Genomic DNA, 18,143 nt, shown 5'->3' on the forward strand with positions numbered 1-18,143 from the left:
TGTTAAAATTCGGTAAGTGTGTTTTTATACGTTTTTATTCCTTTTAACAACAGCACAGTGAAATCAGTCAAAGCAACGGTGAATAAAAATGCACGCCCATTCAAATTCAAAACAGTTGCCCCTCACAATCATGGCTGCTTTCCTGCAAACGACTCCTCCCGCCCCCTTCCGGTACGTAATGACGTACAGGAAGGGGGTTCTTTGTGTTAAACGTGCTGACGTCGCGATCTGATTGGTTGTGAAAGCAGGAGCGGATGATTTGAAAGTGGCGGGCCGTTTGTAGGGATCAGACAGCCACAGGACAGGGATTTAATCCGATATATGAATACACGATAATAATAATAGTATTTCAGTTTGACATCGTTGTGGACATACTGCAAGAAAGTTACATTGTTGTTCTTTCTTTGCAAACGCAACACGAGGAGCAAGCACAAAGACGAAGTAACCTTTGAAGGAAGAGTTGTTTCGTTGCGGAGAAAAGTGCAAAGCGCCAGAGGTAAGACGACATGGAGGAAACGGTGACTGTGTTTAAATTCAGTCAGAGATCACTAATGTATCTTTATATGCACCACTGGGTGCAGTTTGTGTTTATGTGTGTATTCATAAGATTGACATTAGCAAACATCTATTCACCAGCCTTTCCTAAATAAGTGATGGGAGGGGCTGGGGGTGAAATGTGCAAGTTTTCTCTTTCTGTTTCTGTCTTCTCCACGGATGTGTTTCTTTGCAGTGTTTGTGAGGGAAATGCATGTAGTTCATTTATCCACGGCATCCTTTCTGAACAGTAAAATGAAGTCAGTTTCATTTTTGGGCTCGTCAAATTCAACGCACAGAGGCATGTGCTCTTTCTTTTATTTGCAAAACGTTTTCGATTCTAATGTTATAAAATAATGCTAAAATACTAAAATACGCCTCAAATGATTACCGTGTTCGTGTGAAAACAAGCTGTCCTCGCCAGTGATCATGTGTTGATGTATTGCTGGCAGAGAGCAGTGCAATGCGCAAATGTAACCCATCCATATAGCAGATTTGCAATCACAATTAGTACAGCTGCCTCTTTTTGTATAACGATCACCAATTTGTATTTATTTCAAGCTTTGGTACGTGTATTTCCCTATGCTAAACAAGTAAAACTGCACAATCACACGATTCCGTTATATTATCTTTAATGTGCCGATGTTTAATCGTTAAGATTCATGAGGATCATGTGCATTCTTTGAGGCCACTTCAGTAAGTCAAGTATGGATTTAAGTTCGTCTTCAGTGTGTTTGTACTCATATTTATCTTATGAATGAAAGGTAGGACACTTTGTTTGTACCTCACACTACATACCTTAAACAAAGTTGGCAAATAAGTTATCTTTTGTGTCTCTTAAGTGTCTTTAGGTGTCCCAGTATGACCAGGGAGGATGAGAAAGGCATCCCTGTGAGGGTTGTTTTGCGATGCCGGCCTTTGGTGTCCAAGGAAATTAATGAGGGCTGCCAGTCCTGCCTTACTTTTGTTCCAGGAGAACAACAGGTGAACTTGCACCCCACAATAACATCTGACAATTTACATCTCCTGGACCTTAGAAATCAATGCAAGCTGATCAACATGACCACCTAATGCATACATTATGAAACTGTAGGAGAATGAATGCCTACTGTCCTACTGTTTCTTTTCCATCTGAGCTTTTCACATTCCCATGTGGGTGTCAAACTATATTCTTGCTGTCAGTCTAATTAATGCTCCTTCTTCAGTTGATCTGATATTTAGTATTGAAATTCATCTAAAGATTATGAAAGTGGATTTTGAAGGCCCAGCTAATGCAATGGGCAAGTGATATTTACCAGTTTCCTCATGGCTAATCCAGAGTTGGCATCCAAATGCATTTTGGCAACTCAACTTCGTTTTCATATACATGTCATGTCATAAGTATTCACATTTTAAAGTTATTTACTTATCAATATGTATTAATATAAATAGATATCGAATCCTCTGTTTATCAATTCTATTGAGTCTGTTGAACACCGATTCATCCTATACAAAACATTTGATCTCCGACAGTTCTGACTTCACACACGACATGTGTAAACTTTATTCTGCCACTCCATTAAATTCTGTATATTTTAGGCATGCCCTGAATGTGTTTATTTTCCTTCCAGGTGATCGTTGGAAATGACAAAGCGTTCACATACGACTTTGTCTTTGACCCCATGACCGAGCAGGAGGAAGTATTCAACTCTGCCGTGTCCTCACTTTTGGTTGGCCTATTCAAAGGTAAACCGGACCGTGTATAGGAGGAATACAGTGCCGATGCTCCTGGCCCATTACTACAACATGGTATGGACAGGAAAAAAAAAAAAAACTAGCTGGAGGCTGCTGTGTTTGTATAGTGGCTCATCTTAGACTATTTTTAAATGTAGAAACACTTATTTTAAAACTAGAGGAAAGACTACATTCAGTTTCTTAAAATCTTAAATCTCAAGATGACTGAAGCTGAGCCTAAAATTAATTTAGCATAAATTACAATACATAGTCAGAGAAGCCTCTGCACAGATTGCTGCTGCTTCTTCGGCAGTGATAAAACTATTACATTCTGTCCTCTGCAGGTTACAATGCCACGGTGTTGGCTTACGGGCAGACTGGCTCTGGGAAAACTTTCTCAATGGGCGGCACTTACACTTCGGCCCAGGAGAACGAGCCGACTGTAGGGGTCATCCCCAGGGTCATCAAGAGGATCTTCCAGGAGAAGGAGAAGAGGACTGACACTGAATTCACACTGACTGTGTCCTACCTAGAGGTGAGAGACCATGATAGTCACAATTTAAAACCACTATTTAATCCCTTAGTTTGCTGTTTTCCCTTCTAATTGCTATACTTCATATCCAGGTTAGTCTGTAGGTGATGCTACAGTGCTCTTATGAAATCCAAATTTACACCTCCAGAGAACAAGTAAAGCAGTGCCATATGTTTAAATATGAGTAGATGTCTTGCCAATTCTCATAACAGACCTACCTGTATGTAACAACAACTGTGGGATCTGTGCTTTCAATGCTGAATGTAGCAGAATACCATATGGACGTTTTTGGCCACCTGCTGCTCTGTCCATCTGTGTAGATCAGCCTTTTTGTTCCTTAAAACTTTGAAAGGAGTGGTTACCATGTTTCATTCAAAGGTGTAGGCGATTTCTGTAGCACAAGATACAGGTGAACTGTGAACAGGGAAGTTTGCTAACTTATTTGCACTTTATGATTGTGTGGAAACCTTACAACTTCCATTTTGACCTGGTCTGAGATACTCTTGCATTAACAGCCGTGATGTGGTTTGATTCTGTAGATCTATAATGAGGAAATTATCGACCTGCTGTGTACGTCGAAAGATAAGCCACCAATCAGCATCCGTGAAGATCCTAAGGAAGGGATTAAGGTGAGTGCCCTGTCACCCGGCTCAACTAGTACATTGTCCTACCAACTTACAAGTTAATTGTAATTTTTTCATTGTATCGTAGAAAGGAGATTCAGTTAGTAGTGTGGCAAGCTTGTTCAAACCGCTCAGACACAGTTAGCCTTTATGGCTCAGTAATGGGAGGCTTTGACATGCGTGTATTTTTATTTTCCCCACTTCTTAGATTGTGGGCCTCACGGAGAAGGAGGTGTTCTGTGCCGTGGAGATGGTGGGTTGTCTGGAGCACGGGAATGCTGCCCGTACGGTCGCCTCCACCGCCATGAATTCGGCGTCATCTCGATCCCACGCCATTTTCACCATCACCCTCGAACAGAAGAGGAGCTCAGATAAGTAAGCCACGGAGATGCTTGGGAGACGGCACTCCCCTGAACAACTTCCTTGGTTTAATTTGAACCAGATTTTTATATTTTGGGAATATCGGTGCCCTTAAAGAAGAGGGGGATGAAAGGAAATGTCGATTTTCTCCATTTGAAACGATAAAATACTCTGCCTGCATTACCAGATCTTTTAAGATTTCCAGGACGATTTAAAGTTTTGCATTTTGAAGTCATTATTGCAGGCTGTTTCAGCTTGTTTGAATGTATTTATTTTCTTCCTCTGCAAGAAGTGATTCTGTCACCTCCAAGCTGCACCTGGTAGACCTGGCTGGCTCAGAGAGGCAGAAGAAAACCAAGGCTGAAGGAGACCGGCTGAAAGAAGGTGGGTGTCTGTCTGAAGGGGAGATTAGGTGGGGCGGAAGGGCTGAAAGATGGGAATTCATAAAGCACTCTGTTCATCATACTTACAGACTTCCTTTGTTTCAGGGATCAATATTAACCGGGGGCTGCTGTCACTGGGCAATGTGATCAGCGCTCTTGGCGATGAGAGTAAGAAGGGCAGCTTTGTGCCCTACAGAGACTCCAAACTGACCCGTCTCCTGCAGGGTGGGTGCCTGTGTGGATCAATTTCTCCGTTTCCAGCCTGATGTGATATAAATATTTTAACACGTAGTCTAACAAAAGTATAGAGCTGTTCCAATTCATGATTGGCAATGTTGGGAGCTTTTCAAATGTCTGTTTTTTGAATTGCTGAATTGTACATTGAAGCAGCTTTTAACTGTGAAAAGATACTAAATGAATTGTGGAACCTGCTACATGACAGAATTTCTCCTTGTGAACTAACACCGGGTGCTGTTTCTGTTAGACTCGCTGGGCGGCAACAGCCACACCCTGATGATCGCGTGCGTGAGTCCTGCCGATTCCAACATGGAGGAGACCATCAACACGCTGCGGTACGCGGACCGGGCCCGCAAGATCAAGAACAAGCCCATCGTCAACATTGACCCAAGAACCGCGGAGATGAAACGTCTGAAACAGCAGGTAAGGGCCATTGAACTCGTTGGATGTGTCGATGTAGAGTGTGGAAGGGGACCGAGTGGAAGATAGGAGTGCTAGAGGAGCAAAATCATGAATTAATGTGACCAATCTTTCTTGTCCTATAAAAACAGATTAAGAAACAAACAAATTAAGAAAATGAATATGGACTAGTCTGTTCTGGCTGATTAATTAAAAATAATAATAATAATGTGTAATGCTTAATCCAATTCAATTCATTTTAGTGCTTCTGCTTTTTTTATTTTTTTATTATAATGCAGCTTATAGCAGGTTTATTTTTAATGAGATTTTCCCTTCAGGTTCAAGAGCTGCAAGTGATGCTGCTGCACGCCCGTGGCGGTGTGGCACCGGTGCTCAGTGGGTGAGTTCAAGGGTTAACACTTGCACAGGCAGAGATTTTGAGTCTTAATTGGAGCAGCATCTTCACTATCTGAGATACAGTGCTCTATTATGTACTTCTCATACTGTAACTCTGCACTGTTGACAGAATGCCTGTGTCCAACTGAAGCATTTTATTCATGTTTTTTTTTAAGCCAATGTAAGTAAGATTTATATTAGCCTGCATGTCTCATGTCTAAGTGCTACATATCCCCCTCCTAATCTCAGGTCCGAGCCGGCCGGTAACGTGAAAGAGATCCTGGAAAAGAACCGCTGCTTGCAGGACGAGAACAGCAAACTGAGCCGTGAACTCAGCGAGGCTGTGGGACAGACAGCCCAGATGTTTGAAAGAATCATTCTGGTGAGCAGCAAAGTCCTAATCTAGACCTTTCAGTGGACCTATACTTGTCTGAACTGTAACAGAAAACTTAAAGATGCGATTTGGCTTCTATTCGTAGACCGAACAAGCAAATGACAGGCTGCAGACCAAGCTGGAGGAACTGAAACAACACGCAGCGTAAGTATCGCCCGCCTCTGATGACCTCGGTCTGCTCCACATTGCCTGAAAGCTTCATGTGAAGTTCTCGTTGTAGTTGCAAGATCGACCTGCAGAGGGTGGTAGAGACCCTGGAAGACCAGGAGCTGAAAGAGAACGTGGAGGTGATCCGCAGTTTGCAGCAAGTCATTGTACATCTACAGGTGACTATACTCGGTATTTAAGGCTGGCCTCATTTTCCATTGCAGTTTAGAGAAGACTCTGCTATTACACTGCTGCTCAGACTGAATGAATGAATGTTTCCCTTGGATGTAATGTATTCGAAGAACCTTGACCCGATACCCAGTGTTTAAGGACTGTTAGATTTCCACACCCAAAATTACTCATGCTAGGCCAGGATTAGAGCTGAATGTGGCCTGTGAAACCAGGCAAGTGGAGCCTTGCGATCTTATCCATATTCTGCTCTGAAGTCGGTGGTTGCTCACTGCTGGTGCCTGTCATTCCTCTGCAGGATGAGAGTGCTGGAATAGCAGCTTCCATTGAGGCCATGGCGGAGGAGTGTACCTCACCAGCGGGAGATGAGCAGGAGAGTCCCTCGGATAAGGACCCGAGTGGAAGACCTGCGGGAGATTCAACAGTGAGTACCTCTCTACATAGCTTTATATAGATGTGGTGTAATTTTCATTGATTATGTATCCCTACGAAAAATTATTTTCTCAGGAAATGCGTTAATATATATGCAATAAAGTGCTTCCATGTAATGTGGTTTTGTTTCAGTATTTAAATGTACCACAATCTTACAATGGCACTTAAAATATACAGATCATAAATGCACATTTGTTGATTAAAAATATGAAATGGACAATACTACTTCACACTTTTGAAAGTGATTCACATAGTTGAATTTTATGTTCTTCATTCTCTGAATAACGATAAATGGTTCATTTTTGAGTTCATATTTATGTTAAGAAATGTTTTAAAGCTTTAAATCCATTTATATTTCCCTCCAGACTAATTCGTCAGATAAACGTTCATCTGAGGTGTTTACTACCCAGCATGCTTTGCGGCAAGCACAGATGTCTAAGGAGCTGATTGAGCTCAACAATGTCCTGGCCCTAAAGGAGGAATTTGTCAGAAAAATGTGTCAGAACGACAGTCACTTGGAGCCCATCCAGACTGAGTACCAGGTAGGGGAGTGGCGAGCTGGTGTCCCTGTGTTAGAAATGTGAAGTACAGCCTGCTGTGTTTGACTTGTCTCTTTACTTTTCCAGATGGCAATTAACATTTATTGTACTTTAGCTGTTTTTCAGTAGTATTTTATCCATTTAAAAATGCAGCATTCCTGAATGTACAATAAAGCAAATGTTTTGATGATCATGCTGATTACCAGTTAGAAAGATCTCATGTGACCTGCAATAGAGATCAGTGTAAGTGCATTTCAAAATTTGATTATGTAAACTTAGTTCCAATTCTCATTTGCATTGGTGTGTGTTGAACGCATGGCCGTAGGAAAATGTGAAGACCCTTCAGACTGAGGTTGGATCTTTGCAAAAGGAGAAGGAGGAACTCATACTGGCTCTCCATTCTGCCAAAAAGGACACTAACCAGGCCAAGTAAGTCTCGCATCTTATTCCACTGAAAGATATTTACAAAGTTTCCTTAAGAAGACATTGAAAGCAAAGAACCATTATCGGCAGAGCTTTTTAAATGCGAAGTTTGGAAAAGCACATTTACAGTATTATTTCTATCTAGATCAGGCTTGCGGTCGTATAAAGGAACTTGACTGCCAATTCCTTCAAAGGTTTTATTAATGTCTATATTCAAGCAGCCTTTGTTTTTTGGGTTGTGCTGAAGCAGTGAAATTATAGGATGAGAAATGAGAGATTTAAGTGTTTCTGCAATGGTCACGTCTGTTCCAGCTGATTGAGGCTGTTGTAAATCATGTTTTTTAACTTGAAGAGCTGAATTTCGCTTCATAGTCATATTTAGGTTTTGCCAGGCTTTTCTTTTGACAGTGCCAGTCTTTGTGCCTTAGGGTCAGCGAGCAGCGCAGGAAGCGGCTGCAGGAGCTCGAGCACCAGCTGACGGACCTCAAGAAGAAACTGCTGGAGCAGTCCAAGCTGCTGAAACTCAAGGAGACCTCTGTGCGCAACGTTTCCAAACTCAACCAAGAGATCCAGGTAAAACGCCACCCCTCACACCACACACACCCAAGAAAGCCTATTCAAGCCGGTGCACAATTCACACCTGACCCAAACCACAAACCAGTCCCTTGTAAACATCCAGTAGATGTTGTGTTTGTGGTGTAACATAGTGAAACTTCCCTGCAGGCGATGAAAGGCCAGCGAGTCCAGCTGATGAGGCAGATGAAGGAAGACTCTGAAAAGTTTCGCCTGTGGAAGCAAAAGAAAGATAAGGAGGTCCTACAGCTGAAGGAGAAGGTGAGGCTGAACAGACAGTCCCACACTGAGAGTTGGACATCTTATGATTTACTTGCTACAAATGGTTTTAACCTGTGGGTTAAAAAATCAGAGTGCCCATTTTCCTGCCTCTGAAAAAAAAAAAAAAGCAGTGATCTGTACGTTGTGCTGGTGCTCTAAGTGACTAAGAAATAACGGGACTTCTCAGCTTTATAGCTTGGTTGTTCCTGAGTTGTGTGGAAGAGCTTGGTGTCAAATGTTACACCATATGAACATTTTCAATTTCTCTCAGGATCGAAAGAGGCAATATGAGATGCTGAAGCTGGAGAGAGACTTCCAGAAACAGGCGAACGTTTTGAGGCGCAAAACCGAGGAGGTGAGGGCTCAGTGTGATCTGTCCCTTCTTAATCGACCCTCATCTAGGTTCCCCCAGGTTTGGTCAGAAAATGAAGCAACTTCTGGTGGGGGTTTTGTGGTGTCTAGTTATATTGGGTTTACATATTCTATCAAAGTTGTATAATCTGTGTTCTTATTCACGTGATGAAAATGAAATCAAAGGACCCCTCCATACCATAAATTTAAATGCATGTGGCAAACCATAGTCTCTGTTGGCCTTGATTTTAATTTTATTTAAACAAAAAATACAGACTGAACACAGTATGGAGAAAGTGAATATCTGAAAGTAGATTTTATTCTCCATGTTTCTTAATATTCTAAAGAAATCTATTTGTTCTCAATGGTCCTTGTTGTAATAAGCATGTAATCTTTTGTGGAGGGAAATAAGTTGGCTTTGGGGCTACTTAATGTTGGTTGAATTTTCCATGACTGTTAAAGATCTGTGCTTTTGTTTCTTGGCTCCCTCAGTAGGAATGATTTTCCTAAAATGTTGTGGGTAATAACTGTGTCTGGTGGCTTCAGGCTGCTGCGGCGAACAAACGTCTTAAGGATGCCCTTCTGAAGAGGAGCGAGGCCGCGGAGAAACGCAAAGACAGTCAGCACCGCGGGATGGAAGGCATGGCCGGCAGAGTCAAGGTATTTTCTTCTCTAGAAATCACAGCTGATGATCGAGGCCACTGCCATCCAAAAGTCAGGATGAGATTCCACTGACTATAATACTGTAAGGAAGCTCAGAACAAGCAACTATTTTATTTATTTCTTATTTGAAAAAAGCTCTGTTAATGCAGGGGTGTAAGGAAAACACCACCTAGTTTTTCTCCCAAAACTTACTTTACTGTAAAACCAAAATAATAAATACACTCTCGAAGCACATATTTTATTACTAGGTCAGTTGTTTATATGGGGACTGTCCTAGAAACAAATTAATACTTTTTAACAAGTCTTTCAGCACAAGAGGCAAATTTTAAACTTGTAACTGAAAAATGGCATTAAAACTTGTGCTTCTGCCCAATGAAAGCACTTAACACACCACTCTAAAATGGCAATGCCCTTCCTTAGAGATCAATGCACAATTTTAATTAGATAATTTTTCAGATCAGTGATCGCCAAGATAATTTGCATCATTCACATGTTCTTCTAATTGATCATAAATTTGTATTTTATATAGTACCTTTCATAACTGAAGATCACAAAGTGCTTTACAAAGGAGAAAGCAAATCAATTGACAGTAAGACCATCATAAAAAAATAATAATAAGACCGTAATGAAACCATAAACCTGTGAATCCGCCTGCCTCACTTCACATATTGAAGCCCAGTGGCCAGCCTCTGTCCTCGACTCGAGGATATTCAGAGTCTACATTGTGCTAGTGATTCGAGGGAGGTGTAGGAAATCTAAATCTGTCAGAAATCATTGCTTAAATATTTGTTTTATGAAGTGTTAATCTCATGGGTGATTATGATGGGATCATTGCTTTAAAATATGACAAAACAATAGAGATCTAACCATTCTGATGCAGCACATTCAGTCCATGTTTCATTCCATTACTACAAGCATGTAGATTTAAATTGGATGTGTGAAATTATTACTGGGGTAAATACATAGCCTGTGTAATACAAATATATATTTAAATTGAAGTGATTGTTTTGCCATGCTTCCTCTCCGGACTTGGCTGCAGGAGCAGTGTTGCATTTAGCTGTGAAAATGTCTTTATATTCCTCAGTCAAGCTGTCAAAAGTTGTGACCTCATCTTTGAAGATCATATTCAGTGCCCTGCAGTCCTCCCTTGTGTACACGCAATTGTCCCAATTTTGTGGGAATCGAGTTAACGACATTTTTAGCCGTCGAGGAAAGGAGATAATTTGAATCCGGCTATCCTATACCGAAATACAGTGGAACACTAAATCTAAGTTTCCCCATTGCGCAGTATTGTACATTCATGCCTTTTGACCCCACTCCTCAAAATCCAGCTGACTGTTACATGTGTAGTGAAGCTGGGCTGTGTGGTGAACACCTGTGTCTTTGGCAGAACTGGCTTCTGAACGAGGTGGAGGTGCTGGTGAGCACAGAGGAGGCCCGGCGCCATCTCCGGGACCTGCTGGAGGACAGGAAAATCCTGGCGGAGGAGATTTCCCAGCTCAAACAACAGATGGAGGCCGGAGTGCGGCCAGCTGCCAAAATCCGGGTGAGTGTGGAGGAGCTCCTGGGCTCGAGGGCTCTGCGCCAGATCTGTGTTCAAGGTTACTGTGTCAAGTGTTCCTCGCCTCGGCAGTTTCTAAAAGAGTGACTTCCCTTTCTTTGCTCAGAAAAATGATCGTGTATAAAACCTTTGCAAGTAAAGTGGATATTTCTGATTTTCTTTCAGCGTCGCACCTTTACCACTGCCGAGCTGGAGAACAAGGGTGAACTGGAAGCATCTATCGGGAAGCAAGTGGAGAACCTGCAGACAGAGATGGGACTCAGGTCTGTGCTATAGCTTTTCAAAGACTTTGCCCTTTGTATGTGACTTATGATCTTTAGATTAAATATGGAGTAGGGAAATCTCTGGTCTTCCTATTTATATTGTAAAAGCTGAGTTAAAGGTGTCCAGGGCTGTGACGGTGGTCTCTAACCCTCACAGGAGCGCTCAGATCGCGGACCTGCAGCAGAAAGTCCTGGATGCGGACAATGAGGAGCGAGTGAAGCAGCGCTGGGAGACCATCACCACTATCCTGGAGGCCAAGTGTGCCCTCAAGTTCATGATGGGGGAGGTGAGGCCTCACAGTACCTTGCAGTCTCCCAGAGCATTAGATTAGCTGCCTGCCATTCCCCAGCGCCTTGCATTTCATTGCATTGCAGCATTTTCTAACCCTTTTCTAACCCTTTTGTTATTATTACTATGCAAATTCTGTCTAGTAGGCAATGAAGAATCCTTTGTAATCAAATCCCTGTGGTGTATCCTACATTTAATATTTCCAAGTGCATGCATATGTATACACCAATCAGCCATAACATTATGACCACTGACCGGTGAAGTGAATAACACTAATAATCTCATTATCATGGCACTCATTATCAGTGGGTGGGATATATTAGGCAGTAAGTGAACATTTTGTCCTCAAAGTTGATGTGTTAGAAGCAGGAAAAATGGGCAAGCATAAGGATCTGAGCAACTTTCACAAGGGCCACATTGTGATGGCTAGACGACTGGGTCAGAGCATCTCCAAAACTGCAGCTCTTGTGGGGTGTTCCCGGTCTGCAGTGGTCAGTACCTATCAAAAGTGGTCCAAGGAAGGAAAAGCGGTGAACTGGCGACAGGGTCATGGGCAGCCAAGGCTCATTGATGCATGTGGGGAGTGAAGGCTGGCCCGTGTGGTCCGATCCAACAGACAAGCTACTGTAGCTCAAATTGCTGAAAAAGTGAATGCTGGTTCTGATAGAAAGGTGTCAGAACACACAGTGCATCGCAGTTTGTTGCGTATGGGGCTGCGTAGCCGCAGACCAGTCAGGGTGCCCATGCTGACCCCTGTCCACTGCCGAAAGCGCCTACAATGGGCACCTGAGCATCAGAACCGGACCACGGAGCAATGGAAGACGGTGGCCTGGTCTGATGAATCACGAGTTCAAGGTGTTGACTTGGCCTCCAAATTCCCCAGATCTCAATCCAATCGAGCATCTGTGGGATGTGCTGGACAAACAATTCCGATCCATGGAGGCCCCACCTCGCAACTTACAGGACTTAAAGGATCTGCTGCTAACGTCTTGGTGCCAGATACCACAGCACACCTTCGGAGGTCTAGTGGAGTCCATGCCTCGACGGGTCAGGGCTGTCACGCGCACACACGCGCACACACACACACACACACACACGCACACACATAGTATATCTATATATAATATTCAGAAATCCCAAGCTTTACTGGTGTGACCTGCTGAAGAGACCCTAAAATGTTTCCAGATGTTTTGATCTATACAGGCCTTCTTCCATCAGTGGATAGATAATAGCTAATACATACACACACATGTACATTTTTCCTCACTTCTAAAATCTAGTGCTTTTTTTGGGTTGTAATGAACACTATTTTTTCTCCCTTCAGCTTGTTACCGCCAAAGTCACCAACTTCAAACTGGAAAGTGACCTAAAACAAGAGAAGGTCAACTTCACAGACCTGCAGAGAGCTCTGTTCGATGAGAGGAAGCTCATGTCTGAGATGGAGATGGAGCACCAGGGTCACCTGGTAGATCTCGAGCAGAGACACCAGGAGAAGGTATTTATCCATTACGTTCAAAAGGATCATGGGGTTCCATTTTGTAGTGTAATTTTGTGTTTTCAGAGAATTCTTAAATGTTGTATTCGTATATCGGAACAGATTAGCTAAAACCATGAGCTGTGCTGGAAAGCTATCTGATGAGATCTTTGTTTGGTGGGCATTAAAATGTTAGGAAAGGATAGTGGATTTATCGGCATCTTCACTTTGCCTCTCGTTTCCCCAGGTTCTGTACCTTCTCAGCCAGTTACAGAACAAGACCAAACCCACGGTGGACGACAAACCAGAGGAGTCGGACCGGGAGAAAGAGCTGCTTCAGCGTTTAAAGTTCCAGGTCTGTTCTCTCCACCCACTGTCCCCTTGATTTCCCTGATCTGTCCTTCAGTCTCATTGACGCCGTGCCCTTGTTGTTTTCCACGTCACAGGAGGCAGAGATCGAGAAAATGAAGGAACTGAGTGAGCAGAATCAGAAGCTGATCGAGGAGAATGAATTTTTCAAGCAGGTATGTCGGTGTTAATTGAACTCAAAGAAAACAGAAAAGCACGCTTGTCATGGGTATGTGGGAAGCAATTAACCAGTCCTCTCCCAAAGTCTAACTGATTTCGACAGTGTTCTTTGCAGATTATTCTTTGGTATTAAAGGGTAGCTTTTCATAGTCATTTTTTGTTTTTTCCTCCTCTCTACAGAAGCTCGCTCTGCTGCAAGTGGCCAGTGGGAAGAAGATGACCAGCTTATTGTCTGTGCCCAATCAGTCCCCAGATTCTTCCTTTGAATACGTCCCTCCCAAGGTAAGCAATCCCCGTTGGGTCGCTTTGTTAGAAGCTGTATTTGATTGGCGCCAGACGGCTGTGAAATCTGTCTGGTTGTATGTGAAGTGGCTTGGATGCCTTTAGCAAGCTGACATGATGGAGATGATGTAACCGTACTCCCTCGTTCTTACCCTAAGTGAGGGGTAAGGTTGCTCCTCAATGTGTGAAGCTCTGAAATTGGGTCTCTGTGTGTGCGTGGTTTCGGTCCTGAAATCAATGTTCTCCTGCCGTAGCCGAAGGGCAGGAGGTTCACCACCGCCAGGGCCCCCAGCCTGGCCCCCCCGGTGTCCCTGGAGGACCTCGTCTCCCTGTCGGAGTCTGAGGAGGAGGAGGAAGAGGACGAGTGGGTCCCGGTGAAGCCTGCGTCGACTAGGAACTCCAAGAGGAGCTCGGGGGTGAGAGAAGCAGAGGAGGCGCAGATCAACTGTTGAGTGTTAGGGTTGGGTTTAGGTTATTGTTACCTAGTTTAGCCCTTCTGTGGGTCAGCTCTGAAATGAAGCACGATTTAATCTTATACTGGCAGGCATGGTCATCATATTCTTCTGTTATTTTAAGAGCCTGCTGTAAATAAGACTGCTGTGATGCAGGACGAGTTCTGGCAAGGCAATCCCATTCTTCTGAATGGCAGGCTAGCATGCCATGCATTGAGATGCTGTCTTTTTTGTGACCCCCCCCCTCCCTGTGTGCTCCCCCTGCAGTGCGCCTGCAAAGGACGCTGTAGCAACAAGCTGTGCCGCTGCCGGAAAGGCAAGACCAACTGCGGGGAGAACTGTCAGTGCGACCCGGCGCGGTGCCGCAACCTAGAGGTGCCTTCAACCGGCATGGTGAGGAATAAACGGCGACGAGACTCGTTCTAGAACTGCGCCGCTTCCGTGATCGGTTGTATTTGAACAAAGCTTGCCAAGGCATTGCTTCTGCAGAAAAGAATAGTCTGAAATATGTGTCGAGTTGTTAAGAATTTATTTTCGTTAGCATGACTTTTGATGTGCTTCTCCTAGAGTTATTCCTGCTGTCGTGTGTGTATTATGTGGAAAACAAACCTTTCAAAAGCCTCTGTATGTGTTTCGTGTTGAGCATTGGCAATGTATTTTTCTTTACTTATTGTTAGTTTTGTTCAGTTTCTCCCTGTTGACATTCCTCTCGCTGCGTGTTTTTATTTTGGTCGCATTTTATTTATTCAAAGGACACAACGGAGAGTGAGGAGACGTCCAAAGATTCGGAGTCTTCCTTCAGACCCCACGACCCCACGGCTGTGAGCCCAGGGGACTCCACCTTCTTCAAACCCCCCTCTATCACACCCACCAAAAAGGTAGCCCCAACACCCTGTATTTGAATCGAATGCATACTGTAAAAAACCCTTTATTTAAATAGAACATTTGTATATTTTGTCACTTAATTTCCAAAGCTATTGCTTTTTCTGCACCAGGACTCTTTTACTCAAGGCACTTATTAAATATATTTTAAAGTTATTCAAACTGGAATCGCAGTGTGTAAGTTGTGTATCCATAGTACAGTTTGTGCCTCACATGCCCTCCTGTGTCTGTTTCAGGTGCTCATGGAGATTGGGGACATTGGTCAGATGGTGCCGAATATGAAACTGGAGAGGAAGCCCTCAGCTGGGGAGGGGGACGATGCTGACAGGAGCACAGCCAGCATCCTCAAGAAAAAGAAACGGGCTCTCAGTAGCAACAATAGCTTCTTCTCGGGATGCACGCCAATCCGAGAGGAGGCCTAAGGGCCGATCTGAGCACTCCTCCTAGTAGCTCAGCTGTCAGTCTTTTTTAAATGTCTTTTAAGTGTTGTCTTTGTATCACTAACATAAGAATAAAGCATAGCTCTAACTATTTTAATATAGACTTAATTCTCACGCCTCTGACCATGAAATTTTAACCGAAACCTGTCTACTACATTACGTCCCTGTGACTACTTGGACTTCTGGAGGAAGGGAATCTGTCCTTCGATTAGTTTTTTCTCTGTGAATGTCCTTCCTTACCTTAATGCTGAAGGACACTAGTTGGCAGACTGATCAAGGAATCCCTAGACTACTTGAACATTAAGAAAAGTTAATGTAAATAGTGGCTAGAATGTAAATAAATGTGTTTCTTAATATTCTTTTTGTTGATTTACTTGCATTTCTTTTCATGTGATGTTTAGGTCTTGGCATATTCTTTCCTGGTGAATTAAGTAATCATTTTTGTTTTTGGGGGGGAGGGTTATTTATGATATTATGTTGATTTTTATAGTCCTCCATGAAGATTAGGCTGAAGATTTTTGTGGACATGGTGGGGGCATTTAAATATAGAAAATTCATAAAGATAATTTTTTGAATACTATTTTTGTAAAGAATTGCATAGCTCTCTACTGACATTTAAATTGATCTTGCAATTCTAGTATAAATCAGAGTTTATTTTACTGTAGTACTTGCACTCCGTCTGGTTACATATTTCAAATGCAAAATTAGTTTTCGTCCACAATCTCTACATAGACCTTTCTCAATACTGTTTTCTAAGATCACATTCCAATATAAATGTACTCAATACGTTCAGTTACACAATTGTTCAAAAAATTTTCCCTGCTTGGTGATGTACGGCTTATTGAATTGGGCACGATCTGCATTGGAGGGGTAATTTCCCTGCCCCTGCTCTGATAGTAAGTGCCATCCCTGCCGTCTTGGCTGTGTGAGGAGGTGGGGGACAGCTGTAACTGTACTATTTTCAATTGAACACTTGAAGAATTGCAGTTTCCTCTAATTTACCTCCCAGGTCCTGCAGAATGAATGTTGATTTGGATGTAAATACCTCTGTGCTGGAGATCTGAATTAAAGTGTAATTTGTAGTGAATGTAGTTGTAGTCATTCCTTGCATGTTGCTGAACCTGAGGGTGAGGTGCATGAGGTGTGTGCGTGTGTTTTAATGTGGGGAGCGAGGATATCAATGTCACATCACTCATGGTTGTGAAGTATCCACAGCAGAGTGGTGCGCAATAGTGCAAATATTCAGACTGAAATGAAAGCAAAGTCCTGATCGCTCTTGGAAGATGTTCATGCCAGCAAATTAATATATCGGGCTATTCAATCTAAAGCAGACAGTTTGGTAAGCAGTGAGTGATTGGTAAGCAAGCCAAAAATTGCAAGAACAGTGAAAGGTTATTTCCACAATGATGTAAAGATCTCTTGTGACCAGTTTTGGTTAAACTAAAAATATCCATGTTATGGCAAAAATATCTTCCAGATGACTAGGAATTTATATACAAGTGAATATTTGTATAGTAAACATTTTTATATCGTGAAATTCTAGCAATAAAAATTCAGCATGAGATCAACATGTCCAAATTACTGGTTGATTTGCCCAAAAATGAAAGTAAAGCCGTTCCCCTAGAGCTTATTATTTTCTGAGCCAACCCTAAGCTTTTAATTTCAGCCATTACGCTGTAGTCCAATGCTTGAATGTTTGGCTGAATTCATTCCTTTTCTCAAACTTCTGTTACATAGATTATCTATCATTGGTACTGAACTTCAAATTCTATTAAATTTAGAATATTTAACACAATAACATGGAATTATTTTTTATATATACATGAGCACTATACCTGCACCAGTGGCGAGCATAGTTTTCAGTTTGATGTGCTGCACCTACATCTGTATTCTCTGTCTGTCTCTCTCAAGACCTTCCTGAGATGTTTCCATTTGCTTTCAGTGTATTTTTTTTCATCTCTTGGGATGCATTCAATGGCAGCCCTTGTCTATCTTTGATTTATATATAATATATATATATATATATATATATATACACACACACACACACACACACACAAAGACAAACAACACACTGAATCTAACAGCATGGATCCTGAGCCACTCAAGTGTGAAAATGTAAGAAAAGTAGGAGTAGTATATCTGGTTTATTCCAAATGGTAGTTATTGTAGATGGTACAATATTTATGGTACAGGCTATTTTTAGTATGCAATCACCAAAAGGAAAAGTAGGAAACCCATTATTTAATAGGTGCGGAGTCATTAAAGCATACCTGTTAAATCTGTGCATATTGCCTTATGAAGGGCAGTCATTAGAAGTGAATAACAGAGTTTACCTGCGGTGTATCATCATGTTGCTAATACAAAAAAAAAAAAAAATCAATGATCCTGGCAGGTCATATATGGGCTGGAAACCTTTGTTAGCTGCAGTGTCGTAGTATGGGGCTTCATTGACCAACTATAGACTAAAACTGCAGATCATGTAGTTCCTCAAAGGGCAGCCAGTATGTCAGTCTGTGAATAACACTTCATCTGAGACGAGTTTCAGATGAAGATATTTCAACTAGCAGCCTGCAGGAAGCTCAAGTGGTATGTCTGTAAAACATGAATTGAGGTTTCAACAGGTCACTGAACCATGCTGCTATGTTGTGCACATCGGGTTGTATTTTCTTGCTAGAACCGTTAAATCTCGAGTTTCAAGTGCTGAGCGTTTTTCATTTCTAATGTAAAATACTCTTAAATTCAGCCTTAGATTGCACCCTGTATGCTTGCACTTGGGCTGGTCAATTAATCAATATTGTGTAATTACTCATTTCTGAAGAT

The 18,143-nt window shown here is 42.4% G+C and overlaps 1 protein-coding gene across 1 annotated transcript; it reads left to right on the forward strand.

Moving 5' to 3' along the window:
• Positions 1–242: 242 nt before the first annotated feature.
• kif4 (kinesin family member 4) lies at positions 243–16,407 on the forward strand. The gene is made up of 31 exons (XM_066714811.1): positions 243–496; positions 1,377–1,518; positions 2,145–2,259; positions 2,592–2,782; positions 3,319–3,408; positions 3,611–3,777; positions 4,052–4,146; positions 4,251–4,370; positions 4,630–4,805; positions 5,120–5,181; positions 5,427–5,559; positions 5,657–5,715; positions 5,792–5,897; positions 6,206–6,331; positions 6,705–6,881; positions 7,204–7,307; positions 7,730–7,874; positions 8,025–8,135; positions 8,407–8,490; positions 9,033–9,146; positions 10,540–10,695; positions 10,876–10,973; positions 11,131–11,260; positions 12,587–12,757; positions 12,984–13,091; positions 13,183–13,260; positions 13,445–13,546; positions 13,801–13,962; positions 14,266–14,391; positions 14,751–14,876; positions 15,117–16,407. The coding sequence occupies exons 2-31, from the start codon at positions 1,396–1,398 to the stop codon at positions 15,300–15,302; spliced, it is 3,741 nt and encodes a 1,246-aa protein (XP_066570908.1). The 5' UTR covers positions 243–496; positions 1,377–1,395; the 3' UTR covers positions 15,303–16,407.
• Positions 16,408–18,143: the final 1,736 nt, after the last annotated feature.

Source organism: Amia ocellicauda, chromosome 10 (assembly GCF_036373705.1).
Source record: "Amia ocellicauda isolate fAmiCal2 chromosome 10, fAmiCal2.hap1, whole genome shotgun sequence".
In the NCBI taxonomy this organism is placed as follows: Eukaryota; Metazoa; Chordata; class Actinopteri; order Amiiformes; family Amiidae; genus Amia; species Amia ocellicauda.

Coding starts and splice junctions, on each gene's coding strand:
- kif4 (XM_066714811.1), top strand. CDS start 1,396: ATGACCAGGGAGGATGAGAAAGGCATCCCTGTGAGGGTTGTTTTGCGA. Junction 5,182..5,426: donor GTGGCACCGGTGCTCAGTGG/GTGAGTTCAAGG, acceptor TCCTAATCTCAG/GTCCGAGCCGGCCGGTAACG. Junction 9,147..10,539: donor GCATGGCCGGCAGAGTCAAG/GTATTTTCTTCT, acceptor TGTCTTTGGCAG/AACTGGCTTCTGAACGAGGT.